We start from the raw sequence: 20343 nt of genomic DNA on the forward strand, positions 1-20343 counted from the left end.
GATATTAGCAGACTGAGATTGATCTTTAGATCAAAGTCGGGAGAAAATTTGACCAACCGTGGCCCACAAAGTAGCTATTCTAATAAAATATTCGGTCTGGGTACCAGAGATTGACATCCAGGAACTACTCTGTCAATTACAAGGAACCAAAAATTTTACAATCAAATATTTGATCGCTGCAATTCGGTGGAAAATTTACTATTTTCCGATGATTAAGTCATTTATTGAAAGTATTTAAACAGTTAATTTCCCTCAAATTGTACCGATTAATAATCTTGAATATACTTATCTACGTTGCTCTGGTTTGAACAAGTACCAGGATGTCCTACCATAGAGAAGGTAATATTAATTCCGAAGTATAAAGTTGGGCTATTCGCCCTTCGACAACGACTAGGACGTGAACATCTAGCATAATGGGGAAAAAATAGAAATGCAATGGAAGCTATGATATACGCATATAATTTTATTCCTCAAGCAGAGCAGAAAAATGATCGAGAATAATCTTAGACTGAGCAAGACTTCTCATTTTAGGTAACGGAAACTTAAGCAAATCCGTGGATGTAGACTAACTAACAGACAATTATTTCGCTTTAAAATGTATACATGAAGGTAGTACATAAATATACTTGATATTTTTGTAGATGTTTGCTGTCGCAAAATACAAAGAATCACCAAGAGAAATAAATAAAAGCATTGGTGCCACCATTTGTATTCAGAGATATTGACAAAACGGAAAAAAACACAAAAGTTGTTGTATTTGGGACGCATATTTAGGCGGTTTATAGATTGCAATATCATTAATAATTTGTCGTGATATTTGGAGTTATACTCGACCTACATTTTATGTATAGTCAGATGTTTGGTAGTATATCTATAAATATAACTATATAATGTGGTGTATCATTGTTTTGTGGGTGAATCAAACTAAAGGGAGAGTATTTGACTAATTCTGATTTACAAATTGTATGCTACAACTTGTGACGTACATCTAAAAGACGCTGAAAAGTTCTATTTCGTGGATTTTATCTTATTTCGGACAATATGGATCCCTTTTCATGGTGAATTTATTTCCTCTACCTATTTGAACCATCATGAACCTTTTAGAAGGATAAAATTCCAACGTAACTTTCCATAGCGTTCGACAAGTTGCTTGTTTGTCGTATTGAAGGCCTCTGTATTGAGAAAACATATTTTAAGTCCTTTATCGTATCTTCAATTAAAACATAATGATTGTTTTTTTGTGTGAGAGCGTTTATACGTTAAAATGTGAATAGAAATGAGAAGATGTATACATGATTTTCAATTCCTTTAGAAAACATTTATTTTCAAATAATCCAGCATTTTCGTCTTTTAGAAGTATATTTTCTTTCACTTTTTCATACAGCGTGTTGAGTTTGCAGAGTCAATTAATCTTTAAAAACAAGTATATTATATTTGTTTCTTACTCTTTTACTTATCTTTTTGACATAATTTGATTAAGATTTATTTACAACTATACTATATTTAGACTTGAGATGGTTAAATGTTAAAAATGACTTATCTCTGCATTGACGAAGATTTTAAAACTTGTAAGAGGTAATGCTCTATTTGAACTTAAGAAATACTGAAGCAGTTTTGTATGTCGATTAATCGGGTTGCCTCATTACTTGCCCGTCTTACTTGTTTGTGTGTTCTTCAAATCTCGTTTAAACTATATTAAATTAAATTATGTTTATTTGCACATATATTTACCTTTATAGACTCATCAATACACCCTTGTAAATACGTTTTTCACATTCTGCATTCTTGTCAGAGCATCGTCTATCCCAGCAGAAACCCTCTTCAAACTTTTCCCCGTATCAATCAATATTAATGTTTACTTAATCGAAAATTATTGATTTGATTATATCAGATTGCTACCTTCGGATTATCTTAATTAAAAGGTATAACCGAGGCATGCAATAGAAACAGATAGTAATTTAGTATTTTGGGTTAAAATTTCAGCCAATTATTTAAAAACAGAATAAGATGTTATGATTGGTACAGTGTACACACCACCCGAAAATTCTACTTATAAGGTACAACTGTACCAGATTCAATAAATATACTTGAACAAGAATATCTAAAATATTCAGCCAACCATGAGTCTATTTTGCTTACAGGTGATTTAAACAGCAGAACTGCTGCCCATTTAGACTTCTATGAAATAACAAATACCAATCATGACACATCAGATAATTTTAATATTGATTTTTCAAACAATTTTGTCACGTATTAGGAATAGCTGTGACAAGACAAAAAACCACTTTGGAAATCTACTTTTAGAAATGTGCAGAAATAACAATCTGTTTATTTCAAACGGAAGGGCTGATGGCGATAAAGAAGGCTTATTTATTTGTCGCCAGTCTAGTGTGGTTGACTATTTCTTTGTACATATAATATAATATCATGTGTTGTAAATATGTCTGTTCTTGATTTTTCTGCTCTTTTTTCCGATGTTCATTCGCTTCTGAACTGTAAGCTAGTCTTCAACTCGATTGATAAAATCGTCGAATGCGATGACATTTTGATAAACGATTTTGGCATGTCATGAAAGAAAAGGCTTCAAAAAATGGGATTGTGAAAAAGAAGCCAATTTTTGAAAAATATCGATAGAAATAAAATCGATCAATTAAATAATGATTTAACTATGTTGAATACTAGTATACTGGCTCAAAAAAATGTTAAAATGATAGTTGAATCTGTAAATGGTTTAATGCTGAATTCAGCCGAAAAGGTGTTTAGATCTTTCACTTATAAACGGCATGAAAACAAATGTCGAAAAAAAGTTATTAAACCTTGGTTTGACCAAATATGTTGGAAAAAAGGCGGTGCTTTCGAATTTCAAAAAGAAGATAAAAACACAATAAAACATGTTTAAAAAGAGAGGAGATGAAGAATACAGAACGTCAATATAAGAGGCAAATGAACATTTCTATTGATAAGCATAAAAAAAACATGAGAAAAAAGATGAATGATTAAAAAAATAGTAATTCTAAAGAATTTTGAAAGATATTGAACTCGTATAAAGAAAAAAAAGGAATAATATTCCTGTTGATACACTCTTTGATTTTTTCAAAAAATTAAATTCGTCAGATCCTGACGCTGGTGAAGAAATTGTTAGAGATGAGAATAACGAACTTAATTCACTATTACACAGTCCTATTACGGAAAATGAAATTTTTAAATGCATCAAAAATCTTAAGAATGGCAAAGCTTGTGGCGATGACTTCGTCACTAATGAATATATTAAGAGCACCACTCAGATGTTCATGCCAATCTATGTAAAACTGTTTAATATTGTATTTGATACTGGAAAAGTGCCTGAACTGTGGCTTGTTGGCAATGGTATACTTTTGTATAATAACAAAGGTGACCAGTCAGATCCCCAAAACTACAGACCAATAACTATATTTAGATGTATGGGTAAACTTTTTACATAAATTTTGAATTTAAGACTGAGTAACTTTTTGGAAGAATATTTGTTATTAAATGAAAACCAGTTTGGTTTCAGAAAGGAATATTCCACTATAGACAGTTTACTTACTCTGCATATTTGATTTGAATTATTGAGACAAAAAAAGAAAAAAACTTTTTTGTGCTTTTATTGATTTTGCTTAAGCTTTCGATACAGTTTGGAGATCTAGTCTTTGGTCAAAACTCATTTTACATACAGTGAATGGGAAGATGTATAACACTATATCTAATATGTATAAAAATGTGAAATCACGAATGTTTAGTTATGGGGAATATTCAGACTACTTTTCATGTAATGTAGGTGTAAGACAGGGAGAAAATTTATCTCCCATACTTTTTTTCTATTCAATTAAATGATTTAGAAAGCTTTTTTCAGAACAAAAATATAAATGGTTTGAAATCTTTATCAGATCAAATAGAGAACGAGCTTAGTATGTAGTTAAAACTGTTTGTTGTTTTGTACGCAGACGACACTGTACTTATGTCAGAAACACAAGTAGATCTACAAAAACAATTAGATGCTTTGAAGAAATATTGTGATACATGGAAATTAAAAGTCAATGTCCCTAAAAGCAAAATAGTATTTTTTTCTAAAGGTAGACCACTACAAAATGTTAGTTTTAAATATGCTGATATTGAGTTAGATATTGTTGAAGAATTTACATATCTTGGTGTATTATTTTCTAGAACAGGAAGTTTCGCACAAGCAAAAAAGGCACAGGCTGATAAAGCAACAAGGGCTATGAACGATATTCTAAAAAGGGGAGATTACATAATTTGAATATTAAATGTCAACTAGAATTAATTGACAAAGTAGTTGAGCCTATATTATTATACGGGTGTGAAGTCTGTGGAATGGGTAACAGTTACATCTCTATAATAGAACCTGTTCTTCTAACATTTTGTAAATTACTGCTTAATCTTAAAAAATCCACGCCTGATTATATGATATATGGGGAACTTGGCCGATTCCCACTGGATATTTTTTATTAAATTACGTACTATTAATTATTGGGAAAAGCTTGGGAAAATAAGAAACTTACTGTTATTCTATACAATCTTGCTACTGGTAGTTATAATGGAAATATAGCTTGGTGTAAGAAATTAAAATGTAAAAACAGTGTATTTAAAATTCATACTATGTTAATTTATTTGTATATGTCTCTGTACCATTGTACTTTGGTTGAGAATAAAGATATATATTATATATATATGTGTGTTTTATCGATTCTCTATAGATTTTCATATACTATAATATAGATAAAAAAAAAAAGATACGGATATGTGCAGGTCTGGGATAATGGTAATTTGTATTTGTAATTCATTGTAATATTACATCTTTTTGATGTAAAGGTAAGTAATTTGTAATGCACATTTTCTACATTACAATAACATGTAATGTAATGATTACTATAGTTAAGATCATTGTAATGATTCCATTACGGTACATTAAATTTCATTAAAAATTAGTAAAATACCAAAAATTGAAGAATGTAGTAAACTGAAAATGAAATATTGACAAAAACAAAAGAAAACATTGAAAAAAAAAATTGATTGTCACAGTTAATTACTGTAGTAAATAAATTGCATCAAATTTTAAAACACACATTAAGGTAAGCAATATTAAATGATAAAATTATCAAGTCTTGAACTTGGTTTCTGATATTTGTATAAAATGATATTTGGGAATAGTTTGGTGTTTGGTTGTTTGATTGTCAATGAAAAATTATTTAACAAAACTATAGATGAATGGAAAAAATATGAAGATGTATTTAATGAAATATTGAAATGTTAATCAACATTTTTACAACAAACTTTGGTTTGGGTCCTGTCTGTGATGTGATTTCACCTAATTAATATCAAAATGTTTTATTGCAAATATTCTCAATTCTCGTTGACCTCACAGAGCCCTTGGGCATTTAACAGGATAAACCTTTAATGATTTTTTTCAGGTTTATGCGACTCACTATCCCGTCGAAGAGTAGAACAGGTATGGTGCAGTACATTATGTTGACATGCACTGGAATACTGGAAATCAAATGCAGTGCGCCTCTATTCTTTGCTTAATACAGCTATCATTTAGTATTTAGCCATTTCCTCCACACCAGCTCCGATCCTGTAGAAAGGCTTTTAAGTATTGCCGGAAAGGTCTATGTCACTAAATATATATAGGAAGATGTGATGTGAGTGCCAGAGATAACTCTCCATCCGAGTCACAATAAATAAACCATATAAACACTGTATATATATGTACATAAAGCCCGGAAATATTTACCAATTTCTTAAAAAAAAATCTGTTTTTGAATTGTATTTAGTTTTTATATTGAATTAGTAATGTGTAATGTAATAGTAAATGTAATGGACGAATACCAAAGTATTTGTAATGTAGTGGCACTAGGCCTGGATATGTGTACTTTATCTGTTTTGGAAGTTTGGCGATAATTTTCAAACGGAATATCACATCACATTTTCCTTAAAAAAAGGAGAGACACCACGAGGTGCCAAGATAAACCCGCACAGCAAATAACCTTTTGAATTGAATTTAAAATTATTTCATAAACTTACCTAGTTATGTTTTACTAACATAGTCAAGCAAGTAAGCTTAGACAAAGTAAATCCTTCAAAACAAAGAATATTTTAAAAGTAACTCCAATACACAGGTAACCACCTGTGAGAAAGTAAACACATATAATAAACACAAAACGATACGGTGTAGATCCGTTATTTTTCCCGACTTGTAAGCAGACTAAATCAATGTATATTGATGTTAATTTAATTTATGTATTATGTCTTATTGTATAATACTAACAATTATAAAATATTTTATTATATATTCTCCCTGGATGTATAATAACTGATATACAGGGATACTTAGCCTAATGCTGTAAGCTAGGTAAATTGTTAAACAGCATTTAGTGCAATAAAGATGATTTAATTGTTTCAAAAAAAAAAAAAAAAAAAGGAGAGACGAAAGATATGAAAATAGACAACGTCATCGGTAAAAAGATTTAAAAAAAAAGGGAAAAAGTTACCTTTGGTCTGGGAACAGTATATCTTTGTATAATGTTCCTGCTTTGGTTTAGGCTCCATCTGATTTTGAAACGAAATTACGTTTTCCATTGATACATGCATACAGATGTTCACAGTAAGCAAATTTTGCTTTTGTAATATCATTTTTTCAGAACTGCGTTTGTATAGTTGTATGAAATTTGTGTTTTGTTATTAAATCAGTTTCGTTTCAAACCAATCCAAAGTTTTAATTTGTTCACCCAAAAGTAAATTGGTAATAGGAATCTCTTCATCCTTTGTTCAAAGTATAAAGACAGTTATGAGAGTAGGTGTGCAGTTAAATACTGAGAAAAGGACACACAATGGATATTCAATGTTGCGAGAAACTCCCGCACCCGGAGGCGTCCGTCAGCAAGCCCCTTAACAAATATGTATACTAGTTCAGTGATAATGGACACTACGCTAAACTCCGAATTATACACAAGAAACTAAAATTAAAATTTATACAAGACTAACAAAGGCCAGAGGCTCCTGACATGGGACAGTATCTTTAAGAACTTCAAAACCATTAATACGTAAAACTATTCAAACACAATTTGTTGAATAATAATATTTATTATTTGTCATTATTACACGTATTAGCTGGTACATATGAAAGAATTAAGCAACAAAACTATAGAAGATTTAAATTTAATAAATCCAGCGTATATTGCTGTTATTCATGTAACAATAACGCAATGTAACTGTAGCCTCAATAATTATTGTTACATTCGTAGTTAGTCGGTTCCTTACCCAACTTTGCATTCCGGAAATTAGTCTCCAATGTAACAATAATATTTTTATTATTGTTACATTTCCATGTAACCGTAGCCAGTGCCTTTAAAGTTTAAACAGACTTATTAAGAAGGGATATTGTTACGATACTGTTTTCATGTCATTAAAGATGGAATATTTTGGCTTTAATATGTGTTCACTTATAGGGTCTTTGCAAACACATTTATTCTTAAACCAGTTATTAACATGATATCGGTTATGCTCTTTAATATTTAATGATAGTACGATGCTAAACCACTAAAAGGAGGGAGTGTGCTTGATATTCATACGATGACGATATTATCTTTCAATCAGTTTAATTGAGGTTTTGAGTTGGCATATCAGTAACTGCTAGTAGTCCCATTTTGTTTAGTTTGTTTTATTACTTATTCTGACACCAGACTCGGCCTTCTTTTAAACTTAGTTTTACGGTGGGTATTTATGTTTTTTTTAATATTTGCTAGAGATATAGAGGGCTGTGATATAAAAAAAAGGTCAACCCCGCTGCATTTACTCGTCTGTCCCAAATCAGGAGCCTCTGACAGTTTTGTATGATTTTTAATTTTAGTTCATTTATATATGTCGGGGTCAAGTATGATGTCCATAATCACTGACCTAGTAGACATTTATGTTTATGGCCCAGCTGAAGCACGACTCCGGGTGCGCTACATGCTCGTTGTATTGTAGATCCATTGGTGGCCGTCGGCTGTTTTCTGCTCTTTGTTTGGGTTGTTGACTGTTGGACACATTCCCCATTTACATTCTCAATTTTGTCTCGATAATACTTTTGGTTTGAATCAGAGTGGGTTTTTTTTACAAAGGAGGAATGATCCCTCCCTAAGACAAGACTTGTATTATGGCCATAAATGGTATGGAAGTTTGTAATACAATGTCATAAAGATCCATAGACTTATACCATCATTATTGTACCAGAGAAACCTTGTCCCCCCACAATTCCTAAAAGGTTTGGTCCATAAACCCAATAAATCAATCTCAAACGTCCCTTATTATGGTATGGAACCTTGTCATAAAATTTTACTGTGCTCCAGTTATTGTCTCCTTAATAAATGACTTAGGAAAACGATGACATTGATGACAACGTCATACCTTTAAACAACCACAATTATTTAAGTCATATAAAAACATCATGCAGTTTTTAATGTTAAATGACATCTTGCAATTTTTTTTATGTAATGTAAATTGATGTCAGACACCTATCTGAACATGGAATATGCTGTGGATTCATAATTATCTATCGGGTAACTTTAATGGATATATATCCTATATTCTTATATAAATAATGTGACACTAAAGTCAAGTTTCTCCAAAAATAAAACTTGTCTCCAACAATGATCAATCGTGTAAATTCATCTAAGATCAACTTTACATAAAGGAGTTGAACTCTTAGGATCTGAATTGAAAATTTTAGTAAAAGTATGTTAAAAAATAAGTGAGAAGAGGGGGGCAAGGGGGGTCCCAATAACAGCAAAACAGTAAATTTATTTTGCTAATAACAGATGTGAGCAAGTCACTAACGTTTCCGGAATTTATTCATGTGTAACCGGTAATTTTCTATTTTTACTGTAACCGGAACCACCGTTTTGATGACGTATTAATATGCACTTATGATAACGCTGGAATGAATGAAAGAAACATTGTAAAATAAGCCTTTTTATACCATCTGCAGGTAAATTATTATTGTATTAATTATTCCCTGGCCTTTATTATATTATAAATTGCTTTTATTGTTTGTGTTAAGTCTTCAACACATATATAAACATGATAAACGCATCAAAACAAACAATATTCATACTGCAAATCATTGCCGTCGTATTTTCATATTTTTGTACCATTATTTGTGTATACAGCAGCACTATGAATTTATAACACTGACAAACATATCATATAATATCTTCTGTAATTATGTGACACATAATTTATGTCACGTAGAATACTATAATTAAGGTTAGTTGTTTTTGTTGCATAAACATTGAATTTTTCATTGTTAAATAATTGTTTTGGTAATTTAATCACATGCATCTATAATGATGGAATAATAACCATCCGTGTTCACTTCTGCAAAGTTTAATTAACATTTATTTTGTACACAAACGAGAGCTATTAGCTTTAAAAACTATGGAAAGCCTGTTTAACATTAATGTGTAATGTTATGGAGCGCAGGTTTAACAATATTTTGTAATTCTATTTAAATGAGTGTTTTGATTAAGTAAACTTTATTTTGAATATGAAAGAGAGTTAATGAAATGATTTAAGTAATATTTACTGCATATAAACCATACTTTGTGATATTAATGTATACAAGAGTTATTGGTATTAATACTGAGTAATATTGGCTAAGGCAAGCAAATTATTGTAACTATGTATTTTGCTGATATCATTTACATTATAGTGTACATTATAACTGAAGTTGTGTTCTACATGTAGACAATTGTATTATAAAAACCTTCTTTTTGTGTATTTGCAGGACTACCTGCCACCTTTGTTAATTAGTATGAAATAAAGATCATTCATCAATATGTCACTTTCTATCAGCCTCACTATACACCTGGCTACATTTGGCGTCGTCGACAGGATTTATGTGACAACTTCTTACTAAAGGTGGTAGACGGAGAACAACATTCAAGATGGCCGACGGAGATGTCAAAGCTTTGAAAAAGGAACTAGATGATGTTAAGCTGAGATTAGCTAAGGTAATAGCATGTAAAGAAACAGTAGAACCGAAGGTTGTTTTTACACCAAGAGAAAGGAAAATAGAGAAATTCTCAGGTAGGAAAGAGGACTCGCAAACATTAGAGGAGTTTATCGAAGATGTTGATTTGACAATTAAGAGTAGGCCCACATCAGAAGAAGAAAAAGTAAACTATATAATAAGTCTCCTAGAAGGCCCAGCTAAAGAAGAGATAAGGTACCGACCACTCTCTGAAAAGAAAACAACAAAAAGTGTGTTGAGTATACTGAGGGAAGTATTTGGTGAAAGGGGAACAATATCAGAACTATTGTCAGATTTTTACATTTGCAGACAAACAGAAAACCAGACACTGCAAGAATTTTCACATATCCTCATGTGTAAACTAGACAAGATATGCAAGCGAGACAACAAATGCATAACAGATAGAGACATTGTCTTGCGCAACCAGTTTGCTGAGAATGTAAGACCAACATGGCTCAAAAGAGAATTAAAGAAACGCATAAGAGGTACAAACACTATTTCATTTAATGATATTCGGGAGGAAGCAACTTTGCTCATGGAGGACGGCGATGTACAAGAAACTAGCCAACAACAAGACAACAGGACAGACGACGTTGAAGTCCCCATTTTCGCTACTCAAGCCAAACCATCTGGAGCTTCCGACATAGCAAAAGTACTTGAAGATCTCAAATCGGAACTCCAAAGCATAAAATCAGAGGTAAAAACGTTAAAAGAAGAAAAACAAGGAGCATATAGAAAACCTAGAGATTGTTACTATTGTGGTTAGACTGGACACATAAAAAGAAATTGTCGCATCTTCATCAGAGATCAAGGTAATGCTACACATAACCAAAGAAATGAAACAAATGATTTAAACGAAAACAGTCTACGGCAGGGAGCCGGTCCGTAGGCGCTGGTACAAATGGCTCGTCCCTTGTTAAGAAATCCGTTGGAAGTAGTCCTATTGTTGACATGAAAATTGGAGATGTAGTTGTATCATGTATTTTAGATACTGGATCAATGGTTAGTACTATTTCCGAATCGTTTTTCAATAAGATGTTAAAGTCAAATTTTGAATTGCACCAGGATAAGAGTTGGCTTCGGCTTAGGGCAGCCAATGGATTAGACATTCCGTACGTTGGATATATAAAAACAGATGTATACTTACCTTTATTTGGTGAAACTATTAAGGACAGAGGAATTTTGATTTTAAAGGATTCTCCTGGAGTAAACAGGAAGGACTCGTCTTGCCTTATTGGTATGAACATTATATGACAATGTATGGATCTTTTCAAAACTCTAAACAACTCAGTTAAACCAGAACATTCTGAAATTAAGGGATTTGCAAGAGTAGCCGGAAGTTCTGAAATTTGTGTACCAGCTAATTCTGTTAGTATTGTAACAGTTGTAGGACCAACACAGAAAAGGTCAAAGAACAAAATTATAAACATTGAACCGTTATCTAGAAATACAGAAGTTATGGTAATTGACTCTGTGTCAACTACAGAAAGAAACCGATATCCGGTGAGGATAGCAAATTTGAAATCAACTGATTTATGGCTAAAACCAAATTCTAGGATTGGTGTTATAAGAGAAGTTACTTGTTTGGTAAACCAAGAGGAATCAGAAGTAGATTTTTTTAAAACCAATGATAATGAAGAGACAATAGTTTTAAAAGCTGAAATTAATGAAATCAATTCTAAACAAGACATTTCTCTGGACTTCTTAAAAGAATTAAACTGTACCGAAACTGAAAAACGGAAAATAGTGGATTTGATAGAGAAGCATCAAGATGTTTTCATATCCGAAGAATAAGATCTAGGATACACCACTACTTTTCAACATCAAATTAAATTGTCTGATGATAAACCAGTAGCTCAACCTTATAGACGTATACCACCAAGTCAATATGAAGAAGTTAAAACGCATATCAAAGATCTTTTGGCGAAAAATATCATAAAAGAAAGTATAAGTCCGTATGCGGCCCCAATTGTTGTGGCAAGGAAAAAAGACCAGTCTATACGCCTATGCGTTGATTACCGGAAGTTGAACTTGAAGACAGTCCGTGACGCATTTCCGCTTCCACGGATAGATGAGACTTTGGATGCACTTCATGGAGCAAAATATTTTAGTACTTTGGACCTTGCTAGTGGTTTTCACCAAATTGCAATGCACCCCGATGACCAACAGAAAACTGCTTTCAGTACACCATTTGCGTTATTTGAATATACTAGAATGCCATTCGGATTGTGCAACAGTCCAGCCACATTTCAACGGTTGATGCAGCACATTTTTAATGATTCCGTCTTCCAAATTTTGCTTATATACTTAGATGATCTGATTATTTACTCTTCAACAATAGAAGAACATTTGACAAGATTGGATAAAGTGCTAACGAAGCTAAAAGAACATAACTTGAAACTAAAAGGAAAGAAATGTCATTTTTTCAAAGAACAAGTAAAATATCTAGGTTACATTATATCTTCAGATGGCATCGCAACCGATCCAGACAAAGTGGATGTTGTAAAGAAATGGCCGCAACCAGAGACTGTAAAGGACTTGCGCTCTTTTCTTGGATTTGCGAGTTATTATCGTAGATTTGTTCCCAAGTTTGCACACGTAGCTAGACCTTTATATCATCTTATCAGTGTTTGTAACAAGGAAAAGACAAAACAAAAGTCAAACAAACAAATGCAACTTTCATGGACAGAGGAATGCTCCGACGCATTTACACATCTAAAAGAAAATCTGACGACTTCACCTATATTAGGGTTTGCAGATTATAAATCTGAATTTATTCTAGAAACTGATGCTAGTTTCAGAGGACTTGGAGCAGTTTTAATGCAAAAACAAGGAAAAGATCTTCGTGTTATAGCCTATGCAAGCCGCACACTTAGGCCTAGTGAACGGAATGATGCCAATTATAGTTCTGCTAAACTTGAACTATTAGCCGTCAAATTGGCAGTAACTGAAAAATTGAAAGACTACTTACTTGGTTCAAAGTTCGAAATTATAACAGACAACAATCCCTTATCACATTTACAAACTAGTGGGAAACTAGCAGCAGTAGAACAACGATGGGCAGCTCAGTTAGCTCAGTTCAACTTTACAATTTCATACCGTTCTGGAAAATTAAATGGCGCCGCTGATGCTTTATCACGATTACCCAGTTACACGACAGATGTACCGACCGATTTACGTGTTATAGCATACCAGAGAACCGTAGAATCAATCGAATATGAAGTTAAGAAAGAACATAAACGGACTGACAAGGATGGAATATTACAAGCGTTATGTAATGAAGTAAGTGCATTACCTAGATATAGTAACAGTGAGATGAAACTAATGCAAAACAGTGACAATACAATTAAACAGTTTTTGATATACTTCAATGAACAAAGAAAACCGTCATCATGCGAGCGAATGAAAGAGTCTCCTAAAGTAATTTCTATGTTACGTCAAAAGGACAGAATGTTTTTCAAAAACGGGATTCTATATAGAAAGGTAACAGATCCACAACAAGGTGAAACACATCAATTCGTTGTACCAGAGGCTTTACAAAAGCAAGTGTTAGAAATGTTACATGAACAAGCAGGTCATCAGGGTATAGAAAGAACAACAAGCTTGATTCGTTCAAGGTGTTACTGGACAGGAATGTTCAAGGATATCGACAATTACTGCAAGGCATGCGAACGTTGTAATATTGCTAAGATGCCATGTCCGCGCATATCAGTTCCAATGAGTCATTTGTTAGCAAGCAAACCAAATGAAATCCTAGCGATAGATTTTACGATTCTAGAACCAGCAAGTGATGGTAGAGAAAATGTTTTAGTTATAACAGATTTATTTTCGAAATTTACAGTAGCGATTCCGACACGAAATCAAACTGCAGCAATTGCAACTACCGCCAAAGTACTAGTTTCTTCATGGTTCATGCGTTATGGAATACCTGAACGTATCCATTCGGATCAGGGGAGAAATTTCGAATCTGAACTTATTAGTGAGCTTTGCAATATTTACAACATCAAAAAGAGCCGAACTACTCCTTATCACCCACAAGGTAATGGTCAATGTGAAAGGTTTAAATTTAATCGGACTTTACATGATCTACTTCGAACACTAACACCAAAACAGAAACAACAATGGCCAAACTTTCTTCCAGAATTAATCTTAACATACAACTCAACAGTTCATTCGTCTACAGGGTTTTCTCCGTTTTATCTTATGATGGGTAGACAGGCTAGATTACCTGTTGACTCTCTTCTTGACTTTGAAGAAGATGGAAATATTAGTGACAATAGACATGAGTATATTTCTGAACATCTTAATAGAATGAAGATTGCGTATGAAAAAGCAGGGGACAACTTAAGGAAAGAAGCTGTTTCACGAGAGAAAGCTCATAACACAAAAGCGTCTGAACATAAACTTGGAGTTGGTACTCGAGTACTTATTCGAAATAGAGTACAAGACCGAAATAAAATTCAGGACAAGTGGAATTCTTTACAATATCAAGTGATAAAGTGCTTAGACGCTGACCGTCATGTTTATTTCATTGAACCAATTGATAAATCTGGACAACCTCGCGTCGAAAATAGAACAAATTTACAAGTGTGCAAATTCAAACCACAAACAGACAGTGACAGTAGTTCAGACGAAGACCCTATTGCAGTTGGATACAACGGATACCGACAGCTGAGACGATCAAACAGAACTAACTTTGGTGAACACTCAAATGTTAATAATGAACCAAGGTCAACTGTTTAAAATTGTATGTTCATGCCTTTGACAATTTTTGACAATCAAATATTTTTTTGATATTGTACCAATGTGAAATGTTTAATGACTTTTAAAGTGATGTATGTTACATTTTCTAGTCAAGGTAACTGGTTGTTTACTAATGCTATTTGATTATTTGTTTAATTCAATTTTAAAAGTTGCCTGTTTGATTTTTTTTATTTTCTTGACACTGTCTTGGAAACATTAACTTTTTGCTGATTTTTTTCATTTTTGTGTTAAACATTATCCCATTGAAAGTTTTGAATTCAAGTTCTAGTAAAAAATAACTTGGAATTGCATTTCTAGTTGAAGATAATCACACCTTGCAAGTAAGAACATTTTTTTGTGTGTGTTTTATTATATTATGAGATGTATCATATTTTAAAATTCAGTCCTGTACTGTAAATTTGTACTTTTTGTGTTATGATTGCAGTAACGAGGACGTTACTTTTATAAGCAGGGGAGTATGTGAGCAAGTCACTAACGTTTCCGGAATTTATTCATGTGTAACCGGTAATTTTCTATTTTTACTGTAACCGGAACCACCGTTTTGATGACGTATTAATATGCACTTATGATAACGCTGGAATGAATGAAAGAAACATTGTAAAATAAGCCTTTTTCTACCATCTGCAGGTAAATTATTATTGTATTAATTATTCCCTGGCCTTTATTATATTATAAATTGCTTTTATTGTTTGTGTAAAGTCTTCAACACATATATAAACATGATAAACGCATCAAAACAAACAATATTCATACTGCAAATCATTGCCGTCGTATTTTCATATTTTTGTACCATTATTTGTGTATACAGCAGCACTATGAATTTATAACACTGACAAACATATCATATAATATCTTCTGTAATTATGTGACACATAATTTATGTCACGTAGAATACTATAATTAAGGTTAGTTGTTTTTGTTGCATAAACATTGAATTTTTCATTGTTAAATAATTGTTTTGGTATATTAATCACATGCAAACCATACTTTGTGATATTAATGTATACAAGAGTTATTGGTATTAATACTGAGTAATATTGGCTAAGGCAAGCAAATTATTGTAACTATGTATTTTGCTGATATCATTTACATTATAGTGTACATTATAACTGAAGTTGTGTTCTACATGTAGACAATTGTATTATAAAAACCTTCTTTTTGTGTATTTGCAGGACTACCTGCCACCTTTGTTAATTAGTATGAAATAAAGATCATTCATCAATATGTCACTTTCTATCAGCCTCACTATACACCTGGCTACACAGATAACAAGGAATTAAAATGGACAAAAACAGATAACAGTAAATCAAATATCAAAATAAGTCGGGTCCTTGACAATTCCAGTATTTCTTATTACGGGTATAATCCTTTGTAATGAATTCCATTTTCTATGAACATGGTTTTTAGAATTATGTATTTAGATATGTATTTATAGGTATATTCTTGTCCATCAGTCGTCATCAAGTCGGACATTAATTCAAACACTCTTTAACAAATTTACATTAAACTTTGGGAAATTGTTTATAGATTCAGATTGATGTATGAGCTCCCTATCGTGTTTTATTAATTTTAGGTTTTAAGTTTCTCAGTAATTGGGTTTTATTCAACAAAAATGGTGTTTTTTCAGTTTTCTGATAATATCTCAAAAATCCTTTCACAAATTTGCAAGAAATTTTGGTGAATTGTTTACATCTATCGACATGAGCTCCCTTTCAATTTCTATAAATTTTAGATTTTAGAATCATTTTACTTTTCCTAGTTTTAATAATTAAAAAGGGGGGATTTTCTGGTTTTTGGACATAAACAGAAAAAACGTTTTCAGCAGTTCTCATGAAACTTTGCTGGATTGTTTATATCTATTGTTGTAAGCGCCCTTTCCGTTTTTATTAATTTTCGATTTTATGTTATTCAGTTGAGGGGTTTATCCATTAAAAACGATGGTATTTTCCAGTTTTCTGACAATTACTCAAAAATGTTTTCAGCAGTTCTCATGAAACTTTGATATATTGTTTATATACATGATATATATTGACTGATTTTTATAAATATCTGATATGACATTTAGAAGTTATCGAATATTTCAAAAAGGTGACGGGCGTATCATGCGCTCATGGCGTAGCTGTTTATTTGTTATAGAATACTTTTTTCAGCATTTATTTTTGTACAGTTATAGAAACTCACACATGCTTGTAATTTAAATAGTGTGTAATAAAATGGAAAATGAGGAATATGTCAAAGAGACAAAAATGATATCTAGTAAAAATTCAAGGGCAGTTATGGTATCAAAGTAGGTCCAGTCGACATAGTTCTTGCGTGTGTTGCTACTAAAAAATTACCTAAAAGAGTTTGAATATATATATTCGCATTCTGACTTTTTTAAATGTTCATTTATAAGGTGTGTGAATTTTTCTGAATAAGACTATGAGGCAAAGTTGTGTATAGGGTTGAAAAATCAAAAGCACCAATTATAAGGCTAGCATGCAATTTATCAAGTACATCGAACCAATTTTGACATTCCAAAAGTAATTTATTCCACTATTTTCAAAGGCCTTATTTGAACATTTTTTTATCAGGTTTTTTATTGTACCAAGTCTACTAGTAAGTAGAATACATACTAGTTTAGTTAGGAAACAATGGCTTGAGGACATAAATCTTTGTTTGTAATGAGTTATGTGCAGCTTCGGAACCCAGTACATGGTGGGAACTGTCATAGTACAATGTGTTTGGTTCTGCTTTGAAAAGAGCTGAGTCTATGTACCATATAATATAAAAGGTGAACTGGTTGTAAGGACCTATAGTCCTTAATGGAAATTCTTGATAGATATTCCTGGCCATAGGTTTTCCTTTTTGTCATATTAAGAATGGTTCTAATTTAATATGTTCATACGGGAAACATACAAAAAAATAAGATAATTCTAAATAAATGTTCCAAAAAAGATGGAATGTATTACATAGGATAATCATAAGATATACTGGAATTGTCCTGGATCTCACTTCTGTGATGGGTATATGTTAATGGAATCAATGCAACCAACAGGACCGACATATTAGTAATGGTAGATCCCAATATCCAATGATCTTCAATTTCTACCGAAAATTTGGCTGTCTAAAAAATGCTAACATTCCAATTTTCAATAACAGTTAACAGCAAATACATTATCACAATAACAGTTAACAAAAAAACTAAAAGCTCAATAACAGCTAACAAAGAATAGGACAATAACAGCTAACAGCAAATATATTTTCAGAATGAGATAACAAAGAATTAAAATGCTCCATAACAGCATAACAGCTAAACCCCTTGCCCCCCTCTGAGAACTGGATCACTGACTACTAAACTGATAAATAGTCAATCACCTGTGGTTCCAACCCCAATGTGAACCCATGATAATAAATGAACTAACAGTAGTTGTCGTTTGTTTATGTAATATATACGTGTTTCTCGTTTCTCGTTTTGTTTATATAGATTAGACCGTTGGTTTTCCCGTTTGAATGGTTTTACACTAGTAATTTTGGGGCCCTTTATAGCTTGTTGTTCGGTGTGAGCCAAGGCTCCGTGTTGAAGGCCGTACTTTAACCTATAATGGTTTACTTTTTAAATTGTTATTTGGATGGAGAGTTGTCTCATTGGCACTCACACCACATCTTCCTATATCTAATAACAGAATGCTCAATATTATAATTAGCAACAATGAATACAATTTCTTTAATCTTCAAAACAACTTGACAACATGCTATCCTTCAACATTCGTTTTATACATAACAAGAGGCTGTCACAACGACAGCAAACCGGATTTATTAACATTTATTTCTGTCCTGGGAATATCACAAGAACCATAACTGATGAATGGTGAAAGTTAAAATCGTCAATATCAAATTTTACCTCCATTTTGTCATCAGTTTCAACATATTAAAATTTGAAAAGCTTAGGTTGAATGGTTCATGAGTAAATGCAACCACATGAATGGAAACACCTTTTTTCGAATTTTCAAGAACCATAACTCCTGAACGGTAAAAGTAAAAATCAACATTATTGAACTTGACCTCCATTTTGTCATCTGTAACAACATATTAAAATTTGTGAAGCTTTGGTTGAACAGTTTATGCTTAAATGCATGGACACGACTGGAAACATCATTTTTCAATCTTTCAAGAACCAAAACTCCTGAACGGTAAAAGTCAAAATCGTCATTATCGAACTTGACCTTCATTTTGTTGTCAGTAACAACATTGTTTGAATGGTTCATGCGTAAATGCACTTACAACATTTGGTTGCTGTCCACCCGCCGGCCCTACTGCCCGCCGTACATCCCCAAATCAATAACCGACATTTTTGTCACAAAAATCTGCTTAAAAATGTAAAACATATTGGACAAAAAATATTTGAAAAACATTTTATTAAAACTGATAAATGTATTATATATTCTTTTATTTCATTCATTATCATTTATAAACATTCTACAACCAAACATCAGATTTGCATCTGTACATGTATTATCACAGTCGATAAGACTAGTCATATAATACTTCATACCTTGGGAATGTGAAACAAAAACGTATTTGTTGTAATCTTCTCTGAAAACTTAAAACATAAAGCAAACATATCCTCTTATAAAGGTGGGAAATCTAAATAAAATATATTTTTCTTTGATAAATATCTCATGACCAAATGTTTGTTTTATGCCATTTTTATCATTCACTGTAAGATGTGAAATCATTGATGCAGTAAACATTTAAACATGTTTTCATCAGAAACAAAAATTATACAAAAAAAAACCCAAAGGAGATGCTTTTGAATAATGACAGTCCTAGTGAGACATTGGTAAATTGGTAATGAACAACACTGCCAAAGACATTCTTTATGAATCAATTTTAAGAGATTCAGTTGGGAAAAGAACTTATTCTAATAGAACTTTAGATATTAAAAAACATTTTTTAAACAGTCATCTGAAATATGTTGCAAGCAACTAATAAACAGCTTCAATATAAACCCAAATATCAAGCACACAATTCTTCAACTATACAAATTAAAACAGACAAACAGACAAAGCTTTTTCTTGTAATAAAAAAAAGTTTTAACAAAAATTCAGTGGGTTAAATGAAATACACATTATAAGAGACACACACAAAGGAATTCACTATATCATAATTTTGGCCCTTTCTAGATTTTTTTTTAATTGCCACTTTGTGGAAATTTTATGAAAACATGCAATATATCCAAATGTTTTACATGTAGTTAAAATAATATTTTCAGCATGTGCATTATAATTTCGAACTTGATTATTTGAACAATTGAACAAAACTTATGTATCAAATTAAATATAGAATAAGAAAAGTCGAGTTATTAATATATGAAGGTAGAAAATATGTACAACATTATAATGTAATATGTCTGCTGAAGATATGTACAAAAATATCTTAAAAAGGTAAAAAAAAAAAAAAAACAATTATATCAACAAATACAAAATATCAGTATAACATAACAGTACCCAAATTGCATCAAGTACCCAAATTGCACCTATTTAGAAGAC

General features: G+C 31.9%; 1 protein-coding gene across 1 annotated transcript; it reads left to right on the forward strand.

Moving 5' to 3' along the window:
- The first annotated feature begins 320 nt into the window (after window positions 1-320).
- Window positions 321-4276, forward strand: LOC134688110 (uncharacterized). Its single transcript, XM_063548581.1, has 3 exons — window positions 321-339; window positions 3115-3444; window positions 3963-4276. The coding sequence occupies exons 1-3, from the start codon at window positions 321-323 to the stop codon at window positions 4274-4276; spliced, it is 663 nt and encodes a 220-aa protein (XP_063404651.1).
- Window positions 4277-20343: the final 16067 nt, after the last annotated feature.

This window comes from Mytilus trossulus, chromosome 10 (assembly GCF_036588685.1).
Source record: "Mytilus trossulus isolate FHL-02 chromosome 10, PNRI_Mtr1.1.1.hap1, whole genome shotgun sequence".
In the NCBI taxonomy this organism is placed as follows: Eukaryota; Metazoa; Mollusca; class Bivalvia; order Mytilida; family Mytilidae; genus Mytilus; species Mytilus trossulus.

What these genes read in the sequence shown, in the direction of transcription:
- LOC134688110 (XM_063548581.1), top strand. An exon ending in AACTATATTTAGATGTATGG is followed by an intron (nt 3,445 to 3,962) that starts GTAAACTTTTTA and finishes TTTTGTACGCAG; the next exon opens with ACGACACTGTACTTATGTCA.